At 36.8% G+C, this 20,731-nt stretch overlaps 1 protein-coding gene across 3 annotated transcripts; it reads left to right on the plus strand.

The window, feature by feature from the left end:
• Positions 1-13,821: 13,821 nt before the first annotated feature.
• On the plus strand, positions 13,822-20,180 carry LOC142609389 (protein sym-1). 3 transcript variants are annotated; one of them, XM_075780964.1, is made up of 7 exons: positions 13,822-14,371; positions 14,920-15,007; positions 17,656-17,750; positions 18,511-18,583; positions 18,665-18,757; positions 18,868-19,035; positions 19,857-20,180. In XM_075780964.1, exons 1-6 carry the CDS (start codon positions 13,980-13,982, stop codon positions 19,033-19,035), a joined length of 909 nt encoding a protein of 302 aa, XP_075637079.1. In that variant the 5' UTR covers positions 13,822-13,979; the 3' UTR covers positions 19,857-20,180. The 3 variants fall into 3 exon arrangements, with proteins under 3 accessions (XP_075637079.1, XP_075637082.1, XP_075637080.1); XM_075780967.1 differs by having other exon boundaries at positions 13,827-14,371; positions 18,868-18,954; positions 19,868-20,180; XM_075780965.1 differs by having other exon boundaries at positions 13,828-14,371; positions 19,868-20,180.
• Positions 20,181-20,731: the final 551 nt, after the last annotated feature.

Consider the following 20,731-nt stretch of genomic DNA (forward strand, 5'->3'; position numbering starts at 1 on the left):
CTACGTAACCTTCGGTTCCAATAAAGAGAAGGAAGGAGGAGTGGATGCAGAGAAGGACTTGAGCCAAACAAAGAACCCATCGTCCTTTCAACAACGACAGTGGATAAAGGAAAGCAGATTATGACTCCTTTTGAGCTGGAGTTGAGAAAGACCGAGGGCACTAGTACCTCTCAGCAAGATCCTCCTCCAACAGCTTAGGACTTAGCTTAGAGCTTCTCTTTTTCCTTTTTTTTTTTTTTTGAATTATATGTAATGCATACTCAATTGATTAATGAAGAACGATTTCGTTTACTTTTCACTTGGATTGTCTCTGTTTCTACTTTACTCTTTTTTTGTACTTATTACAAAAGTTTCCCATTAAGTCATATCAAAAGTTTCTCAGAGTATAAAAATCTAACTCCAAGGATTGCACAATCATAACTTCCACATAATCATGCGTATATTACTAAAGATTTAATACAAGGTGACATAGTTAATATGTTTGAACAATGCCTTGATTAAAAAAGGAAAGAGGACTTCATATAACGGTTAAGCCCTTATAGTGCACAACACTGTTTCTAGTAGGATGTAAGATCCGAGGACCATTCCTTACACAAATTTACTCAATACTTAAAGATATAAAACTTAAGATCCAAGTTAATAAACAGTAAGGTATTAACATCAAACACAATCAGAAGTTAAGTTTAATCAAAGTCATAGTCCGAAGATAAATCTTAAACAATCTTTCGTTTAATTCTTCAAAATTGTAACCGTAAATGATAAGACATCAATTTCCACAAGGTTTGTGGTCCGAGGACTAAACTTAACCAAATTTCTGTTTGATTCTTTAAAACAAGAACTTCAAATGTTAATTTTCCCAAAGTAGGAGGTCCGAAGACCCGCATAACTAAGGTTCTGTTTAACAAATGAAAAGACATCAATTTCCACAAGGTTTATGGTCCGAGGACTACACTTAACGAAGTTTCGTTTGATTCTTAGAAATTGTAACTTCAAATGTTAATTTTCCCAAAGTAGGAGGTCCGAAGACCCGCATAACTAAGGTTCTGTTTAACAAATGACAAGACATCAATTTCCACAAGGTTTGTGGTCCGAGGACTACACTTAACCAAGTTTCGTTTGATTCTTAGAAATTGTAACTTCAAATGTTAATTTTCCCAAAGTAGGAGGTCCGAAGACCCGCATAACTAAGGTTCTGTTTAACAAATGACAAGACATCAATTTCCACAAGGTTTGTGGTCCGAGGACCGCACTTAACCAAGTTTCGTTTGATTCTTAAAAATTGTAACTTCAAATGTTAATTTTCCCAAAGTAGGAGGTCCGAAGACCCGCATAACTAAGGTTCTGTTTAACAAATTACAAGTCCTCAATTTCCACAAGGTTTGTGGTCCGAGGACTACACTTAACCAAGTTTCGTTTGATTCTTAGAAATTGTAACTCCAAATGTTAATTTTCCCAAAGTAGGAGGTCCGAAGACCCGCATAACTAAGGTTCTGTTTAACAAATGACAAGACATCAATTTCCACAAGGTTTGTGGTCCGAGGACTGCACTTAACCAAGTTTCGTTTGATTCTTAAAAATTGTAACTCCAAATGTTAATTTTCCCAAAGTAGGAGGTCCGAAGACCCGCATAACTAAGGTTCTGTTTAACAAATGACAAGACATCAATTTCCACAAGGTTTGTGGTCCGAGGACTGCACTTAACCAAGTTTCTGTTTGATTCTTAAAAATTGTAACTCCAAATGTTAATTTTCCCAAAGTAGGAGGTCTGAAGACCCGGCATAACTAAGGTTCTGTTTAACAAATGACAAGACATCAATTTCCACAAGGCTTGTGGTCCGAGGACTGCACTTAACCAAGTTTCTGTTTGATTCTTAAAAATTGTAACTCCAAATGTTAATTTTCCCAAAGTAGGAGGTCCGAAGACCCGGCATAACTAAGGTTCTGTTTAACAAATGACAAGACATCAATTTTCACAAGGTTTGTGGTCCGAGGACTGCACTTAACCAAGTTTCTGTTTGATTCTTAAAAATTGTAACTCCAAATGTTAATTTTCCCAAAGTAGGAGGTCCGAAGACCCGGCATAACTAAGGTTCTGTTTAACAAATGACAAGACATCAATTTCCACAAGGTTTGTGGTCCGAGGACTGCACTTAACCAAGTTTCTGTTTTATTCTTAAAAATTGTAACTTCAAATATGAGAGCTAGCCATAACTTTGAAATATTAATTGACAAAAGCTTATTTGATTAATAATAATACCTTCTAAGATTATTTACATTCCATGGACGTGGTACAACTCGTTCATCTAGGTCACTTAGCCTATACGACCCTATGCCTCGCTATTGAAACAATGCGATAGGGGCCTTCCCGCTAGGTCCTAGTTTACCCCATGCCGGGTTCTTAGAAGTGCCTACAACTTTCCTTAATACAAGATCACTGTGTGCAAGTGGCCTTAGCTTCACGTGGGCATCATATCCTCGTTTTAGCTTCGCCGATAATAAGCCAATTGGACCATAGCCGCCTCACGCCGTTCCTCAAGTAAATCAAGATCTTTCTCTAGAAGTCCCCGGTTATTCTCGGGGCTAAAAGAACTTGTCTTTAGAGTAGGAAAACCAGATTCTAGTGGTATCACCGCCTCGGCTCCATAAGTCATAGAAAATGGTGTTTCTCCAAAGGACCTGCGCGGTGTGGTCCGATATGTCCACGTAACATGAGGGAGCTCTTCTACCCATCCGCCTTTCGCATCATCCAACCTCTTCGAGCCCATTGACTATGACCTTGTTAACGGCCTCGGCCTCGCCCATTCCCTCGAGGATAAGCCGGGGAGAATATCTATTTGTGATACCCATGTCACCACAATATTGCCTAAAGGCGTTGCCGTCAAATTGAACGCCATTGTCCGAGACAAGTGTGTGCGGTATACCAAATCTAGTAACAATATTTTTCCATATAAATTTCTTGGAATCAACATCTCGGATATTGGCTAATGGCTCACTTCAACCCATTTAGTGAAATAGTCCGTTCCCACGAGCAACCATCTTTTGTTGCCGCCAGCTCTCTGAAATGGCCCGACAATGTCCAGCCCCATCGTGCGAAAGGCCAAGGGCTAGACAGAGGGTTAAGAACCCCTCCAGGTTGGTGGATATTAGGGGCGAACCTCCGACATTGATCACACTTTCTCGGCATAGTCCCGAGCCTCCCTCTCGCATATCGGGCCACCAATAACCCCGAGTAAGGGCTCTATGAGCTAAGGACCTTCCCCCGGGTGACTCCCACAAATTCCTTCATGCAATTCCTCCAAGAATGATTCCGTTGATTCAGGTGTACACACAACAAATACGGTCCCGAAAAGGATCGTTTGTATAGCTTCGGTCCTCGGACAACCGTAAACGCGGCGCCTTTCGACGTACCTTTTCTGCTTCAACTTTGTCTTCGGGAAGGATGTCATTTTTGAGAAAAGATATGATCGAATCCATCCAACTAGGACCAGGCCTTATTAGATGGATGCGAGGTGCGTTAGCAGCTACAAGAGAAGGTTCTACCAAATCCTCAACGAGAATAACCCTTGGTAGACCTTGAGCCGAGGATGTTGCCAACGTAGCCAAAGAATCTGCATGAGTATTTCCACTCCTAGAGACATGAGCTAAGGCAAAGGAGTCGAATTCACTTCGCCGACGCTTGACCCGGGCCAAATATTCCCGCATTCGGAATCTCTAGCTTCCATGGTACCCATGACTTGGCCGACTACTAACTGAGAGTCCGAGAACAAATGGATTTCCTTGCCACCCATCTTACGTACCATTTGCATGCCTACCAAGACCGCTTCATACTCGGCCTCATTATTAGTAGCCGAGAAGGCCAATCTCAAAGATTTTTCAAAGACAATTCCTTCAGGGGACATTAGAACAAGTCCAACGCCATACCCTTTATGATTAGCAGCCCCATCCACATAAACTTTCCAAGCCGAGGGCGATACGGCTGTGATCACACCAACCGATTTTTCACCCATGTGTGCTTCCTTTGAAGTATCTTCTAACAATGGTTCAGCAAACTCGCCACCAAATCAGCCGAGGACCCGACCTTTCACCGAGGTGCGAGGCTTGTATTTAACATCAAAGGCTCCCAAAATGGTTCCCCACTTTGCCACTCGCTGCACACCGCATCGCGCAACACAGCCTTGAGAGGCAACTGGGTCAAAACAACCACAATATGAGACTGGAAATAGTGAGGGAGTTTACGCGTGGCGTGGACTACTGCCAGAAGCGCTTTTTGCAAGGGCAGATAGCGCACCTCGGCCTCATTCAAGGACTTACTAACATAGTAGATCGGCCTCTCGCACTCCATTTTCATTCCTTATAAGAACTAGACTCACCGCATGAATAGCCACGGCCGTATAAGCGAATAAAACCTCGTCCACCTCGTGGCGAGATAAAATGGGTGGCCGAGAAAGATATTGCTTAAGCCGTTGGAAAGCCGACTCACAATCCTCAACATTGAAATCCTTTCCACTTGTTCAACAACCGAAAGAAAGGACGGCACCGGTCACCGACCGAGAAATAAATCTATTCAACGCAAAGCAATCATTCCGTCAATTTCTCGAATCTCCTTTGGGTTCCGAGGCGGCCGCAAATTCCGAATAGCCTTAACTCCGCACCGGGTTCACCTCTATGCCCCTATGAGTGATCATATATCCTAGGAACTTTCCAGATCCCACGCCAAAAGAACACTTGGCGGCGTTAAGGCGCAACTTATACTTCCTCGCATCCGGAAGGTGTCGGCCAAATCGTCATGTGCGAAGGTACCGTCTTACTCTTCACCACCATATCATCCACGTATACTTCTATGTTTTTCCCGCCGCCGCTCAAACATTCGGGTCATCATTCTTTGGTAAGTAGCCCCCGCATTTTTTAACCCGAATGGCATGACCTTATAATGATAGTTCCCGATTGGTGTAATGAAAGCGCCTTCTCCCGATCTTCTAACGCCAAGGGAATTTGGTGGTAACCCCGGAAGGCATCCAAAAAACTCATCCGAGGATGTCCGACAAGAGCATCTACCAGCCTTGATCAATCCGTGGCATTGGGAATGAATCTTTAGGACAGCCTTGTTCGTATCGCAAAGTCTACACATACTCTCCACTTGCCGTTCTTCTTCTTAACGACAACAAGATGAGCCAACCATTCAGTAGAAAACTTCTTTGATAGCCCCCGCCCTTTTGAGTTTAAGAACCTCTTCCTTCACAAATTTCGAATGTTCTCGGGAAGATCGCCGAGGTGGCTGCCTCCTCGGAACAATGGCCGGATTGACGTTTAAATGATGACAAATAAAGTTCGGATCTACACCGGAGCCTCATAGGGGTCCCATGCAAAGACATCTAGATTATCCTTCGTAAATTTCAACAACTCCATCTTCTCTTGGTGTGGCAATCGTATGCCAACTTGGAAGAACCTCTCTCGGATCATCGGTTATTACAAACTTCTCTAACTCCTCACAAACAGCCTCATCTTCTATCATCGCTCCAGTGCCTCCGGAGCCGTTAATTGCTATGACTCCCGGATGGGCAAGGTTGATGACTTAATTTGTGATCGACGAAGCACCGCAGCCGATATGCATTGCCTAGCAACTACCCGTCGCCGAGGATTTCCTCAACATGCTCCCCCGAGGGGAATTTTACTTTAACATGTAAGGTAGAAGAGACAGCTCCCAAAGCGTGCAGCCATGGCCCGGCGAGGATGGCCGTATATGGAGAGTACGCGTCAACCACAATGAAATCTACCTCAACCGTTTCGAGCCGGATTGAACGGGTAAACGGATCTGCCCCTTCGGCACAACGGCCCTTCCCTCAAAGCTTATAAGTGGGGAGTCATAAGGAGTTAAATCTTCCAACTCCAACCTCAGCCCTTTAAATAGATCGTGGTACATAATATCCGCACCGCCGCCTTGATCTATCATCACCCTTCTCACATCATAATTCCCTATCCCGAGGGTAACCACAAGAGCATCGTCATGGGGCCGGATAGTCCCTACTTTATCCTCCTCGGAGAAACCCAAGACAGTAAAGTGCTCTTTAATCTCTTCGGCCCGCTACCCACATCCTCGGCCCGCGAATGGGAAACCGCCATAACCCTAGTAGGACCCGAGCCGGTCCTACCAGGTGCAACGAAGATAACATTAATCGTCCCCAATGCCGGCCGAGATGAACTATTCCTCCGGTTGTTTGAACCAACTTGACCGACTCGCCCGGGCCGACACAAGTGCCGCTTTAACTTTCCCTCACCGACGAGCCGTTCTAAATGGTTCCACAGGTCCGACATTTCTGCAGTGTGGCCCACATCCCGATGGTACCGACGTAAAAGGTTTTGATTTCTTCTCGCAGGTCACCCGCCATTTTGCCGGCCATCCGAAGAAGGGCTCTTTACGAACTTTTTCTAATAATCGATGCACCGGTTCTCGAACACGCATTTACACTCGGGGTGCCGCCGAGCCGGATTGTCCGAAGTAATCCCTCCTTGGCTTGTTGTTGTGGTATCCGTCCGACCCGAAATCCCTTCTCTCCGCGGGATAACCTTCTCCTTTCCTTTTCCCCGCTCGCCGATCTTCCTCTACCCTTTTATATTCATCAATACGATCCATAAGACGGCGTACGCCGCGGACGGGCTTTTTCGTCAAAGACTTTCGTAGGTCGTGATCGCAGGGAGGCCCACCTTAAAGGTATTAAGCGCCACCTCATCAAAGTCGCCGTCTATTTCATTAAACATCTCCCGCATCTCGTCGGAGTATGCTTTTAGTGTCTCCCCTTCCTTCATGACCATGGATAGCAACGAGTCCAATGGCCGAGGGACTCGCTACAAGTAATGAACCGCGAAGCAAATGCCCTAGTTAGTTCCCCAAACGAGCCTACGTACCCCGATTTGAGACCGTTAAACCATCTCATAGCCACAGTCCCAAGCCGGAGGGGAAGACTTTACACATCAAAGTCTCGTTATGAGAGTGCACCGCCATCCTTTGGTTGAAGTGACTCACGTGTTCCACCGGATCAGTCCGGCCATTATAGAGTGTAAAGGTGGGCCGGGTGAACCTCCTGGGAAGCCTCCCCATCTCAATCCTCCGTGAAAACGGAGACTTAGAGAGTTGCTGCAACGCCCAACTCATGGTATCGTTGCCTAAGCCCCTCGAACGAAGCTTCTTACGTCCGCGGGTTGGCCGGTCGTTCTCCTCACCGCAGGATGTTGCGCCGCGGGGGAATATGACCTCGTACTGTAGCCACCTCTCCTTTCCTTCTCTGAGGAAGTACTAGACGAGGACGGGGAAACCTTTCGTTTTGCACAGCGTAACTTTCTCTTTAAACGATTGATTTCTTTCTGCATGGTTTTAGAACCCTCATCGTTGGTAGTGCTACCCCCTCCACGAGTATGGCTAGCCCCCGGATATTCCGTATGGACGCTTCCCTCACGATCCCTACGTTGTTCAAGACGTTCGAAATGATCTTCCGGTTGTGATCCTTGTGACTCGCATGATGAGAGCCTAAGCCCGCCATAATATCCCTACTACTTCTAGACTAGATTCCCACGTACGGCGCCAATTGTAAGTGCACAATTGCACTGACCCAAGAACAATTATGGGCTCGTGCCCAATGAGCCTTAAACAATATGAATTTGTAGAGTGTGGGCTTGAAACCCCGTGTTAGAAGTGTATGAGGATGAAATGACAAACTAAAGATTGCAAGTACTTGGAAACAAAAAGGAGTAATGTAAATAGGCCTCCTCGGACGTAAGCCGAGAGCCGTTCTTATATTATATCTCTCTCTTTGTCCTTTTTCTTTTTAGGTTACAAAAAGTTCCGTCCCGTTTCTCGTCCTAGGTCCCTCCTTAAATACTCCTCTTTTTAATACTTTATCCACGTGTTGCCCCCAATTCCTCCCTTAGCCTAGATATTTCTTTTCTTAGTGCCTTTGAACAGTAACTAGAAGTTTCCCTTCCACTGTTTAAGTGTCACTTCCTCATTAATGCGGCCAGGGTGGTAGGTGCAGGGTCTTTAATGTGGAGGTAGCAGCCTTTACCTTTGATATTCTTCCAACATCGGCGCTTCTAGGACATTCAAGGGTTCTCTCCCTTTAACCATTGGTCTTGACCGTGTCATTCCCTAACCTTTACCATGAAGTCTCAGGTTCTTTGATGTCAGTCCGAGGGGAAAACCATCCTCGGCTGGATCCTCGGATCCTCGGCGTATAGGCCGACCCATAGCACCAACAATCTCTAACCCCAGGGTCAGGTCGGCCTTCCTCAACAAGGCCCAAAAGGCCCACGTTCCCACCAGGATCCTTTTGCCCCACACAAACTCCTCCCTACTACAAAAATCATGGGATTTCTAATTCTTCTCTCCTTCTTAAAAATAAAAACCCATGAGACTTTTCAAAAAAAAAATTATCCCATTCTTTTTTTAAAGAATTACCCTAAATTTTTTTTTTTCAAAACAAGTCCCTTTTCTCAAAATTGGTATTTTTGCAAAAGTGGTTTTCAAAACAAACTCTCAATGCCATGAAATTTTTTAGTTTTCTTTTAAAAAAAAAAACATTGGCATTTCTTTTCTCAAACTCTTCTCAAAAACCTTCTTTAAAAAATAATAAAAATAAAAATAAAAACTTGTCTTCATAAAGGATCTTCCTATTTCAAATTTTGCTCATTCAAGATGAAAATAGTTTTCTACAACTTCTTTTCCTCTTTCTTTAAAAAAAAAAATGTTTTTTTAAAAACTTTCTTTCCTCAAAAAGTCAACGTCTCCAAAAGCGAATAAAAACACTTTTTACAAAATGTGTAAACTTTTTACAGAAATTTCCCTTTCAAAATGGTTCATGCATCTTCTTTTTGGCATTGTTGTTTAAAATGTTTTCTTAGAATTGTATCTTTAGATATTTGTGCCTAGCTGTGGCACAATTTCATTGAGCCAATAGGCACCAATCAAGCTTATATGGTTCCTTCCCTTCTTGGCACTAATGTCTTTCTATTGTGTTCTTTTTTTGCATGGTAAAATGAGAAAATGCGGTGGATGACAACCAGGTGCTATTCTCCTTACCTCCCTTTCTTTTATTTTTATGTTGTTATATATCTATATGTATATATGTGTAGAATATAAATATTTACATGCTAAATATATAGTAGATAAGTATTCACATGCTATTGTATATTATTTCTTGTGACGTGGTAAATGTTTCTCAAATGCCATGTATCTATACTACTATTTAAGGAGCTTTTCCTGTTTGGACTAGATTTTTTTTGTTCCAAAATACCCTTACAGCCTATATTTAAGTAGGGACAAAACTTGAGGACAATACAGCAAAAAGATATCTCTAACTCTCACTTAAAACATTTCCTACAACGTAGAATCACTCTCCCACTAACCTATTTCTTCAAAACAACTATACATTTGTTGTTATTTTTTTTCCTTTTAAAAAATAAATCATCCTCACGTTATCTTCAAATCAAATTTCATTTTTGTAAAAACATCCTCAGTTTATCCAATATATATATATATATATGTGTGTGTGTGTATCTATACTATTATTTAAGTGGTTGTCCCTGTTTGGGCCGGATTTTTTTTTTGTTCTAAAATACCCCTACACCCCTAGGTTTAAGTAGAGACAAAACTAAAGGATAGTTGTAAAAATACATGTTCAACTTGCACTAAAATATTGCCTACAAAATAGGAAGACTCTTCTACTAATCCACTTCTTCAAAGTAACTATACATTTATTGTTTTTTTTTTTAAATAGAAAAAAAAAACTGAAGGACAATCCGAATTATTTTTGTTCTAAAATGCTCTTACATTCCTATGTTTAAATAGAGACAAAACTAAAGTATAATCCGGTAAAAATATAACCCTAACTTCCACTAAAACATTGCCTAAAAAATAGGGTCACTTTCCTATTGATTTTCAAATTTATTTATCCACTTATAAATTAGATTTTCAAAATAAAAATTATATATATAACAAAAAACATAGATTTTTTTTACTACTACCACTAAAAAAAAAAAGCCTCATCTCACACACTTCAAATTATATATATATATATATATATATAAAATAAATAAAAAACATAGATTTTTTTTTTGCTACTACCACTTTAAAAAAAAAAAAGCCTCATCTCATGCGCGAAGCGCGTGGGATGAGGCTAGTGTATATATTAAGAAAATTCAGAAAGTTAGTTATTGCTTTTTTTCCATTCAAAAATACCCCTAAATTAATTAACCAACAAATTAAAAAATGGGATTAAAACAGTAAATTGGCAAAAAAAAGTTAGTTATTGCTTTTTTTACTATAAAAAATACCCCTACCTAAAACTTAAAAATGGGGTTAAAATAGTAAATTAACAAAATTAATAAATTTCTACTTCTACATTGAAATGTCTTCCTGCTTCTAATAAACTCCTACTTTTACGTCGATTTAAATTCCTACATCTATTCACTGACTCTCTACAAAATAGGATCACTCTTTTGTTAGTTTTAAAACTCCTCCAATCTATAAAACTCATCCCACGTATTCATCACACCCTTAGATTTTTTTTTTTTGTAATTGGAAAAAGTATAAATCTCAAATTATAATAAATGCAAAATTATTAATCTTTACTCAAAAGTATAAATCTCAAATTATAATTGGCAAAAGAAAGTTAGTTATTACTTTTTTTATTGTCAAAAATACCCCTACCTAAAACTTAAAAATAGGGTTAAAATAGTAAATTGACAAAAATAATAAATTCCTACATCTACGTTGAAATGCCTTCTTGCTTCTAATAAACTCCACTTTTACGTTGATTTAAATTCCTACATCTACTCACTAACTCCCTACAAATAGGATCACTTTTTTGTTAGTTTTAAAACTCCTTCAATCTACAAAACTCACCCCATGTATTCATCACACCCTTAGATTTTTTTTTTGTGATTGGAAAAAGTAAAAATTCCAAATTATAATAAATGCAAATTATTAATCTTTACCTAAAAAATAGAAGAGCCTTTGAGTACGTGCTCAAATAGAAGAGCCTCTGAGCATGCACATGAGCGCGTGCTCAAAGGCTAGTATATATAGTTCACATGCTTTGTCTGTAAATAAATCAATTAAGTAAATATTCACATGTTACATTATAATTTAAAAATAAGTGAGTACTCACATGTATATACATAATATATTGTTTGTGCAAAACTTTTTTTCAAAAACAAAACGCCAAGTATATTATTTCTTCACTAAAAAGATAACGTTAAAAATAAATTAAAATGAGGTACTATCTTTTGGATAGGCGGTATGAGTGCCTAACACCTTCCCTACACGTAACCGCACTTCCAAGTTCATGATTTTTTGTTCGAGACTTTTGGTTTACCTTAATTATTAAATCCCTTAAAATTAGTTTACGTAATTAGGTAACTTAAAATGAGTTAGACAAATAAGTGACCAATCACACTTAATATAAAACCAATGGTTGCTAGTGACTCTTAAAATAAAAATAAGAAAAATGGACTCACACACATACACACCTCACCCTAGAAACATATGCACACAAAGAGTGTGTTTGTTTGGAGGGATTTTAGGGAGGATGGAAAATTTAGGAGAGAAAAAAGTTTTAGTAAGTGTTTTGTTGGGAGGAGAAGTGGAAAATTTTGTAGTGGGGTTCGGGTGTTTTCTCTTCAAGCCCACCAAAAAGTTCTCCCCAAAATGGGGAGAAAACTAAGAGGGGGAAGCTCATTTTCGTGAGTTGCCAAAAATACCCCTCTCATGTTGGACTTTGCCGGTTGCACTTGCCTCTTTTTTTTTTTTTTTTTCCTTTGATTTTTTCTTTCTTTGTTACTAAAGCATTACATGTTGGCCTTTTTTTTGTGGTAAATTCCATTCACATCCCTTGAGGTTTTGGCTAATGCCAACCAAGTCCAAAACTTTTCAAAACTAACCAATTTCGTCCCTAAAACCAATTTCGTCCCTAAAAAAATTAAGAAAAAATAACTAACTGTTTAGGGACTAAGTTGGCTTTAGGGACCAAACTAGCTAGTTTTAAAAAGTCTTAAACTTGGTTAGTATTAGGCTATATTAGCCCAAACCTTAGGGTATGTTAGTAGAATTTACCCCTTTTTTTTCCTTTGATTTTGTCTGGACATGTTGGCTTTCTTCTGCTTTTTTTTTTTTTTTTTTTTTTTGGGTGCTCATATGTTTATTTTCTCATCAATTTTGGGTTTTTAAATTTTTTTTTCTTCAATTTTTTTTTCAACTAACCAAACATGTTTTTGATTTAAAAAATATAAGAAAATTGTTTTTCTTTCTATTCCCAAAAATAAGGGGGTGTTTGGTAGAGTAGTTTGAGATGAGATTTTTATAGTTTGAGATGAAATTTTTGTAATTTTTTGAAATACGTGTGGGTGCAAAAGTATATAATGTTGTTTAAAATGTAAAAATGTGAGTTTGAACTTAAAGACTAAACATAAAATAAAAATTATTACAAAAAATAACCTAAGCTTTCTCTTTTTAGCTACCAACCAAAATTTGGATAGGTTAGAAAAAAAAAATATATATATATATATTTTTTATAAATACAATACCATATCAAATTTTCAATATCATTTTATTCAATAACAAGCGTCAGTTAAGCTAATTGGAATCACATCACTCTTTTTGTTTCAATATTAACATTTTATGAAAAATGAATCATTTTCTAAAAAACTTTTTCTAGAAAATTATTTAATTTTCCTATGTTTGGTGGTGACTTTAAAATGGATTGGGTTCAAATTACACCAACTAATAGTTTTTATTTGAATGAAAATTTTGACAAATCCACCATTAGATTACATTATCTTCGTATATTCTCCATAATTGCAAAATTTCAAGGTGATCAAAGATCAATAGACATGTCATCGATCAATTGTTTAAATTCAAGTTTTTGTAGTTTGAAATAATGCATAAAAGATTAGTTTATAGATCAAATGGTAAATTACACCTAATTGGCATGAAATTTGGCATGTATGTTAAGAACATATAGAACATGTAATTCAATGGTTGATTTTCAAAATTTGAATTCAATAATAAGTTATTGAGTGATCTAACTTGAACTCACTATTGACTTTTCTTATTTAGTTTCGCGTAAAATAAAGTTGATTTTTTAGGAAATTTTAATGGAAAACAATTTTATCACGAAATAAGGAAAATTAAGAAATAATCTTGATTTGGCCCATTTTTTTCGGATAGACAAATGGAAATTGAAAAAATTATTTATTTGTAACACAATAGGTATACCGTTTACTGATGAAAAATTCAAACACATACTCTACTCAGCTAATTTCATCCTCCCATTAATAAATTTCTTTTTATATATAAAAAAAAAACTAAAAAGTCAAAGAGTAATGCTACAGATACAAATTATTTTACAATATTTTTACAAAATGTTGACGTGATCAGCCTCTTATTGGTTTTCATTTAGTCTCACCATTAATATCATTTTTTCATTTACCAATAATTATTCACCGTATCAACAGTTTGTAAAATTTTTTGTAAACTAGTTTGTATCTCTAGCATTATTCAAAGTCAAAATAATATAAATAATGCTAGGGATACAAAAAAATTTTACAAAATATTTTATAAACGGCTGATGTGGTGACTGGTGAGCGATTATTAGTAAATGAAAAAGTAATATTAATTATGACTCTAAATAAAAATTAATAAAAGATTGGCCACATCAATATTTTATAAAAATATTGTAAAATAATTTATAAATGCTCAAATAATATGTTTAAAAAAAAAAAAAAGCTCAAATAATATTATACGAACCGTACTGCTCAATACGGTTCAAGCTTCGGTTCACATATTCAAAAACACCGAGCAAGAGCTCAGTGCCCAAAGCCGCACTCCTATCCTATACCAGTTGTGTAAAAAAAAAACCTCAAAACCCCCCACACAGTCACACAGACTTTCCCACAACTCCTGTTTTTCTTCAGTCTTCACAGAAACAAAAATGGTTCCAAACCCAGCATCACTCATCCGCAAATCCCTACACTCTTACAGTTTCATGGGGTTTTCTCGCAGACCCATTTCGCATTTTACCCGAATTCCCGCAAACCCAGTTCAGATTAGCGGGTTTCGTACCTGTTCTTCGTGCCACTCTTACTCTCACCCGTTGAATTCTGGCCATGGAGCCGAGTTTAAGAATTTGGGCCGTTCTGAAATGCGATTTGGGCAACTGGGTTTTGATCATTTTCTAGTTTCTGCGGTTTCGGATGGTGGGTCGGGTGGATATGGAGGTTCTGGTGGGAGAGGTGAAGGTAGTGGTGGTGGTGGTGGTGGTGATGGTGATGGTGGTGCTGGCAGCAGTGACGGTGGTGGTGGAAATAAGTCTTTGCTATCATGGTAATGAACTAAGGTTTCAAGTTATTTGGTTTTAGTTTAATGTTGTTAATGGTTCCCAAATGTAGTTTATGTTATGCTTTTTGGTTTCCAATCTTCTTCTTTTTTTTAAGGAATAATTCGATTGTTACAAATTACAATGGCGGCGGATGGTGATTTGAATTTTTATTTTGCTCATAAAGGAGAGCAGACAATGCCACTGAGCTAAAGCTTTTGGCCTAATATTGTTAATTTACTAGTGCCATGGGATTGAATTGCCAAGTCAATGAGCCCTAGCTTAATTGACAGTCCTTCCCTTTTAAGAGCAATGTGGAGGGTAAGGTTGGGTTTAAAGACTCACCGGTTGTGTGTAACTTGTTAAAAAAAAAAAAAAAGCTAGTTCCTTTTGGTTTTTTCAGAGTAAGCTTATTCGCTTTTTGTTTTTTAGTTCTTAATTTGTGTGTGAAATGGATACCAGCTGAGTTTTGTGTTAATCACTTTCCTTTATACTTGGGAATTGACAAAAATCATTCATAAGCTGCAACTATCAACATGAAGTTCTCATATTACAGGTATTTGGCTCTTCTTGCGAAGTATCCTGTGACAATAAAAGCTCTGACATCAGCACTTTTAACTTTAATTGGAGATTTGATCTGCCAGGTACCCCTCGTGATTTTCATCTATGGAATGTATGAATTTCTGTTATTTTTGTGTGGATTTGTTATCAATGTTGACCTTCCAGTATTTTTATTGTAAATTTGTTTAGTAAGAATAGAGTATCATTCACTTTGTGTATTTCCTGTGTTTGGGAATCAAGTCAGTTAGTTGAAAGCTTGATCACATATATGGGAAATGCCTGAATGCTACTTCAACTCCATCACTAGTTTAAGTCTATTGTTATATAACTAAAACAGTGGTAGAGCAAGGATTTTAAGTTCAGGGCAATGAATATTAAAAGGAAAAGTTCTTAAGATATAAAAGACAAAGTTGAAAATAGAATTCATTCGAAACATGTTTATTAACGTAAGTATGATAAAATAATAAAACAAGAAATTAATTATCAGACAAACAGAACGTAAATAGAAATTATAATTTATTTTTCATGCTGAGTGTCAACTAAAAGATATATATATATATATATATATATATAATAACTTTATAAAGTAATCAAAATATAAGAAATTTATACAGAGTTTTTTTGAATAAGAATAAATTGAGAAAGCAAATCAATGTGAAACCATTAAAATTTTTGGCAATATACTTGAAAATTTTCAAGAAATTTTATATGGGCTTTGATATCTTTTAAGAATTTGTACAATGTTCAATCTTATTTATTTATATACTAAGTTCCTATTCTTAACTTTCATTTTCAATTATTAAAAATCTATGCATAATAGAAAGTTGTAAGAAGGGTGTTGTGGTATTGTAAAATATTTACAAAAAAAAAAAAGATCAAGCTTTCTCTATAATTGACAGTTCACCCATGCCATGCCATGTATCATTTAGTTAAAATAATACCAAATAGATGCCTGCTACATTGAGAGAAATACAATCTTCAACAAAAAATAAAACAAAAAAAAAGGTGAAAGAGAGTAGAAATACAAAATTGGTAGTTAGAGTGAGTGTGTGATGTTTAAATTTTAAATATGAGTTGGATTCCAAAATATATAAAAAGCTTGTTTGGTTTCTCTTTGGGAAGTAGGTTTAGGGTGAAATAAATTGTTACATTCTACTGTAGTGATAAAAAAGTTTTATTATTAAATTAAGGCCTATGTATGGTTTGCAGATTAGTACACCTGCCTTAGTGTTTTAAAGCTTACTTTTCCTCTTGATGAGTTGGTAGCCCTAAATAGGGTTGCATAGTGAGATGCCAACATAGGATGCACACTGCTGGCTCCATATAGACTGAGTATGTTTAGATCTTAAGTGGCCTTAAATGGACTGGGTAAAGATGCATTCTATATGATTTCTATCCACATTATATGCTTGGATGACAGACTCGTACGATCATTATATAGATTGCTTTTGAGATTTCATGTCTTATAAACATGCGCATTTTTTTTTTAATTTTCTTTTGATTTTGTTTTGTCTTTGGTTCTCTACCCTTGTACACTTGTGTAATTGGGTGGATTTTACTTGGCATATTTGTAAGGAATGTACTATCTTCTGAAAAAAGAAAAAGAAGAAGAAGAAATGAGTAAGGGAAAGAGATCAGATTTGGAGAAGATCCAACTTTTGTGTGACTGTTTGGATAAGGCTTTGGAGTCAAGTATATTGGGAGGCAGCTTTGCTATACATGACATTGCAAAACCAATAATGCCAAATGATAGTGTAATCGGATCGGATGGGGATTAATGCCTCATGAAACTGAGACACTAGTTCGAATCTTCCCCTCCCTCTTTCCTTGGGGCTAAAACCTACTTTCTCTAAAAAAAAAAAAAAGTAAAACCACAGCCTCATTGTAGAGCTTTTTTTATCTGCTTCCAAACCATCCAAGAAAGAAGGAAGCTCTACTTATATTTGCTGCTCACCTCACAAGTTCAAAGAAGACAAACAACCAAAAAGCTTCACTTTTATACTTGCAAGTTGCAAGTATAACAGATATCACGGTCTGGACACTCCCTGTTACGCTGCAGTAATAATTAGAATTGAGATGCCCTTGAAGTTGAACTCACCAGGAACAAAGCCCCTAAGAGGATGCCTTTCTTTTTCAAATTGTCCCTTATTTAAAAAAGAAAAATAGTTCTTGATTATTACTGCTTCTCTGTACTTGTTCTTCATAATTATCCCAATAGAAATTACAATGGCAAACTTTCAACTTATCTTTCTGAACTACCTAAATTGAGTCTAGGTTGTCATATCCTTAATGGATGTGATAGTAATAAGGGTTACTATCTTAAGAAGTATTGGGTTTAGAGGATAAGTACAACTGCAGGATGATCTTGTTGATGTGTTTCTTCCAGCATTCCACAGTATATCAGAGTGTGATTCATATGCATTTCCATCTTGCATTTTGTCACTCTTATTTCTCTTGATTTTCATGTCACATATTCCAATTTCTTACTTGTAGAACTAAGCTGAAATAAAATATGCAAGCCACAGAGGTTCCTAGATGTTGCCACAGTTTAGTTAGTAATGACTAGAGATGCAAAATGTTTACCGTTAGTGATGAGGTTACTAAATTATGGGAAGTTAAATTTTATAATTAATGCTTTCTCTTTTCTGTGTGTTTCCTAAGTACTGCATTATTGCAATGATTTAACAGTTATCAGTCTGGTTTTACTGAATTTTAAAATTATTTGCCTCAGCTCGTGATTGATCAAGTGCCATCGCTAGACAAGAAAAGGACATTCCTGTTTACTCTGTTGGGTCTGGTGTTAGTGGGTCCAACATTGCATTTCTGGTAATGCTTCAGAGTCCATGTCTATGTGTGAAAATGGGAGATATAGCAACAGCAACTTATCCATTATTTTTATGTAATAGTATTAATAGCACTTCTATGCGTTTTGCAGTAATTTAACAATTATTAGATTGATTTCTTATGCATTTTGAATTTTTTATTTGCTTAAAAAAATTGGAAATTCTAAATTTCATTTGTAATTGATGTAGTCATCATGTACATATATACATTGCAGCTAAAATTTGTGATTTCTTACTTACATCCCTTGTTATTTGTTTTTGTGTCACCCATGAGCCCCACATATATGCTTACCAATGATGTTTTCCTAATTGACCCATGAAAAAATTATTTAAATTAGATTCTTTGTATCTATTCCTGGATATGCTTTTGGATCATCAGAGGCAAGGATAGTCTCTTTTATTTATTTATGAACCCGAGGCAAGGATAGTCTGGAATGTTGAGCATGCATCAAATGCACTGGAATGATGTTTTCCTAATTGACCCATGAAAAAATTATCTAAATTAGATTCTTTGTATCTATTCCTGGATATGCTTTTGGATCATCAGAGGCAAGGATAGTCTCTTTTATTTATTTATGAACCCGAGGCAAGGATAGTCTGGAATGTTGAGCATGCATCAAATGCATTGGACAAAAGCCAAGACTAATATAAATTTTTTTTAAAAAGAATTTCTGGCTTCTCTGATACATGTGACCTTTGTTTACTTATTCAATCTTCATTTTCACAACTTGTTGTGTCTTTAGGTATTTGTATTTGAGTAAATTGGTACCATTGCCTGGAGCCTCAGGTGCATTCTTGCGCCTTCTACTTGATCAGGTGACCTAATTTTTCTAATTTGTTTCTCAAATTGTATAAAAGAATCTCTAATGCTACTAATGCAAGGTAATATTATTGCAGTTCCTCTTTTCTCCTATATTCATTGGAGTTTTCTTAGCTACATTGGTGACCCTCGAAGGAAGGCCATCACAAGCCATTCCGAAGCTTCAGCAGGTGATTCTGAAGGCATTTATTTATATGAGATTTAGAGGCGGTTCATTGGCAGGATTATTTTCCATTTTACTTTGTTTCTTAAAATTTTCATTTTGACTTTCATTTTGTAGGAGTGGTTTTCTGCTGTTCTTGCAAATTGGAAGTTGTGGATACCCTTCCAATTTCTCAACTTCCGATTTGTCCCACAGCAATTTCAGGTCCTTGCTGCTAATTTTATTGCTCTTCTATGGAATGTTTTTCTTTCCTTCATAGCTCACAAAGAGATTCTTCCAAAATAGGTATGTTTTAATTTCCAAGAACGCGTGATACTGTTATATTGTTAGATAAGCAATTACTGTTAATTCCATACTTTGCTTGAAGCACAATACTGCTAGTTATAGATAAGCTTGACTCAAATGGCACTTCCTTCCCCAAAAGAAATGAGTGGGCTGTGAGTTCTTGGGTTCAAGACCTAATAGGTGCATGTGTAACTAAGTTACCAATATCTAAAAAAAGATAGTTTTATACCATTATCTTATGCAGGCAGTTTTTAGATATTTCTTTTATATGTGTATGTGTTGATAAATCCTGTATATTGTTTTGAAGTCCTCTTCCATAGAGTTCAGGGAGCCAAAAAAATCTGTAGCAGAGTCAATTTTTGTTTTTAGGATTTTGGCACATATCCACTAGTTCTTTAGATAATCAATATGGTTGTTGAGTGGACTATATATATATAATGCTATGTCGTCGTAGATGTAGACAAGAAGATACCAACAGTAGAAGTGCAAATATGTGATGTGACCTGTTGTTTTAGCCCCTCTTCCAAGAAAAATAGTTTGCTGACAAGCATATGCATTGATGCTTTGTGAACTATGAAGAAACTAAAATTTAATTAGAAACTGCTCAAGACTGAAGTCATCTCAATGGTTAGCCAAAAGGTGCTCTATGTCATTGCTAGCTTGTTTGATCACCGATTCTACTTTGCAATTTTAGTACAAATCAAGGGTCTTGCTCAGATTAAACTTTGAACTTTGGGAAACAAAGAAATTATGCATTTATTTGGAGTGAAATATGTATATTGAAGTTGAATTATCGATATTCTTCATACATGTTATTTCAGTGAACATGCAGGTTACTGCGGTGATCCCAGTTTATCAGCTGGATTACTTCAAGTTTGATTTACCCTTGCGAGAAGTTTGTTAGCAAAAAGATTTTGGGACAAGGCAACGGTCGTGATGCTGTTTTGATATCTGTTTTTGTAGTTTATGGTTTTTTTTTTTTTTGGTGTAGTTGCCAAGTGAGTTTGGGCTTGTAAGTCTTTGGATCGAAGAATGCGTTGGAATAGGGATGTAAGTGTTTGTTTTTTTTAAGATCTGTGTGTGTGTGTTAGAGAGAGAGAGAGAGAGAGAGAGTAGCATAATGACTCACGGTTAAGAGTTAGTCAGATGGGTGGTTTCTCCAGTTTAGGTAATGATCAAGTCTTTTTATCTATATAGAGTAAATACATTAAGTCCGTAAAAAAAAAAAATTAAAGAAACTTATATTAGAATTAGTGTAGTATTTCCTAAAAAAAATGTTTATATTATTTGATTGCTTTATTCCAATAAAACAACTATGCTAATTATTTATTTATTTTTATTTTAGAGAAATGCTATGTTCACTACACTTTCATAACAAATTTTAAGTGATAGGTTGTTATGTGTTATTATTGGTGGGGTCAAACAAATAATTTCAGTAATAGGTACAAATTAGAATTAATAAACAACTAATTATTTATAATTTGTTATGAAGGTGTTGTTAAAAATGAGAACAAAAGTTTTAATTGGTTTTAAATAACTGTTACAATTAAATTGTTAATATATGTGGAATTCCAAGTATTTCAAGGATCTTTAAGTTCTAAAAGTAAAAATGCAAAACTCTTCTATATGGAATTCCAAGTATTTCAAGAACCTTAAGGACTTATTTTTTATAATTAAAAAACGATTGCTATGTGGA

Source organism: Castanea sativa, chromosome 9 (assembly GCF_040712315.1).
Source record: "Castanea sativa cultivar Marrone di Chiusa Pesio chromosome 9, ASM4071231v1".
Lineage (NCBI taxonomy): Eukaryota > Viridiplantae > Streptophyta > Magnoliopsida > Fagales > Fagaceae > Castanea > Castanea sativa.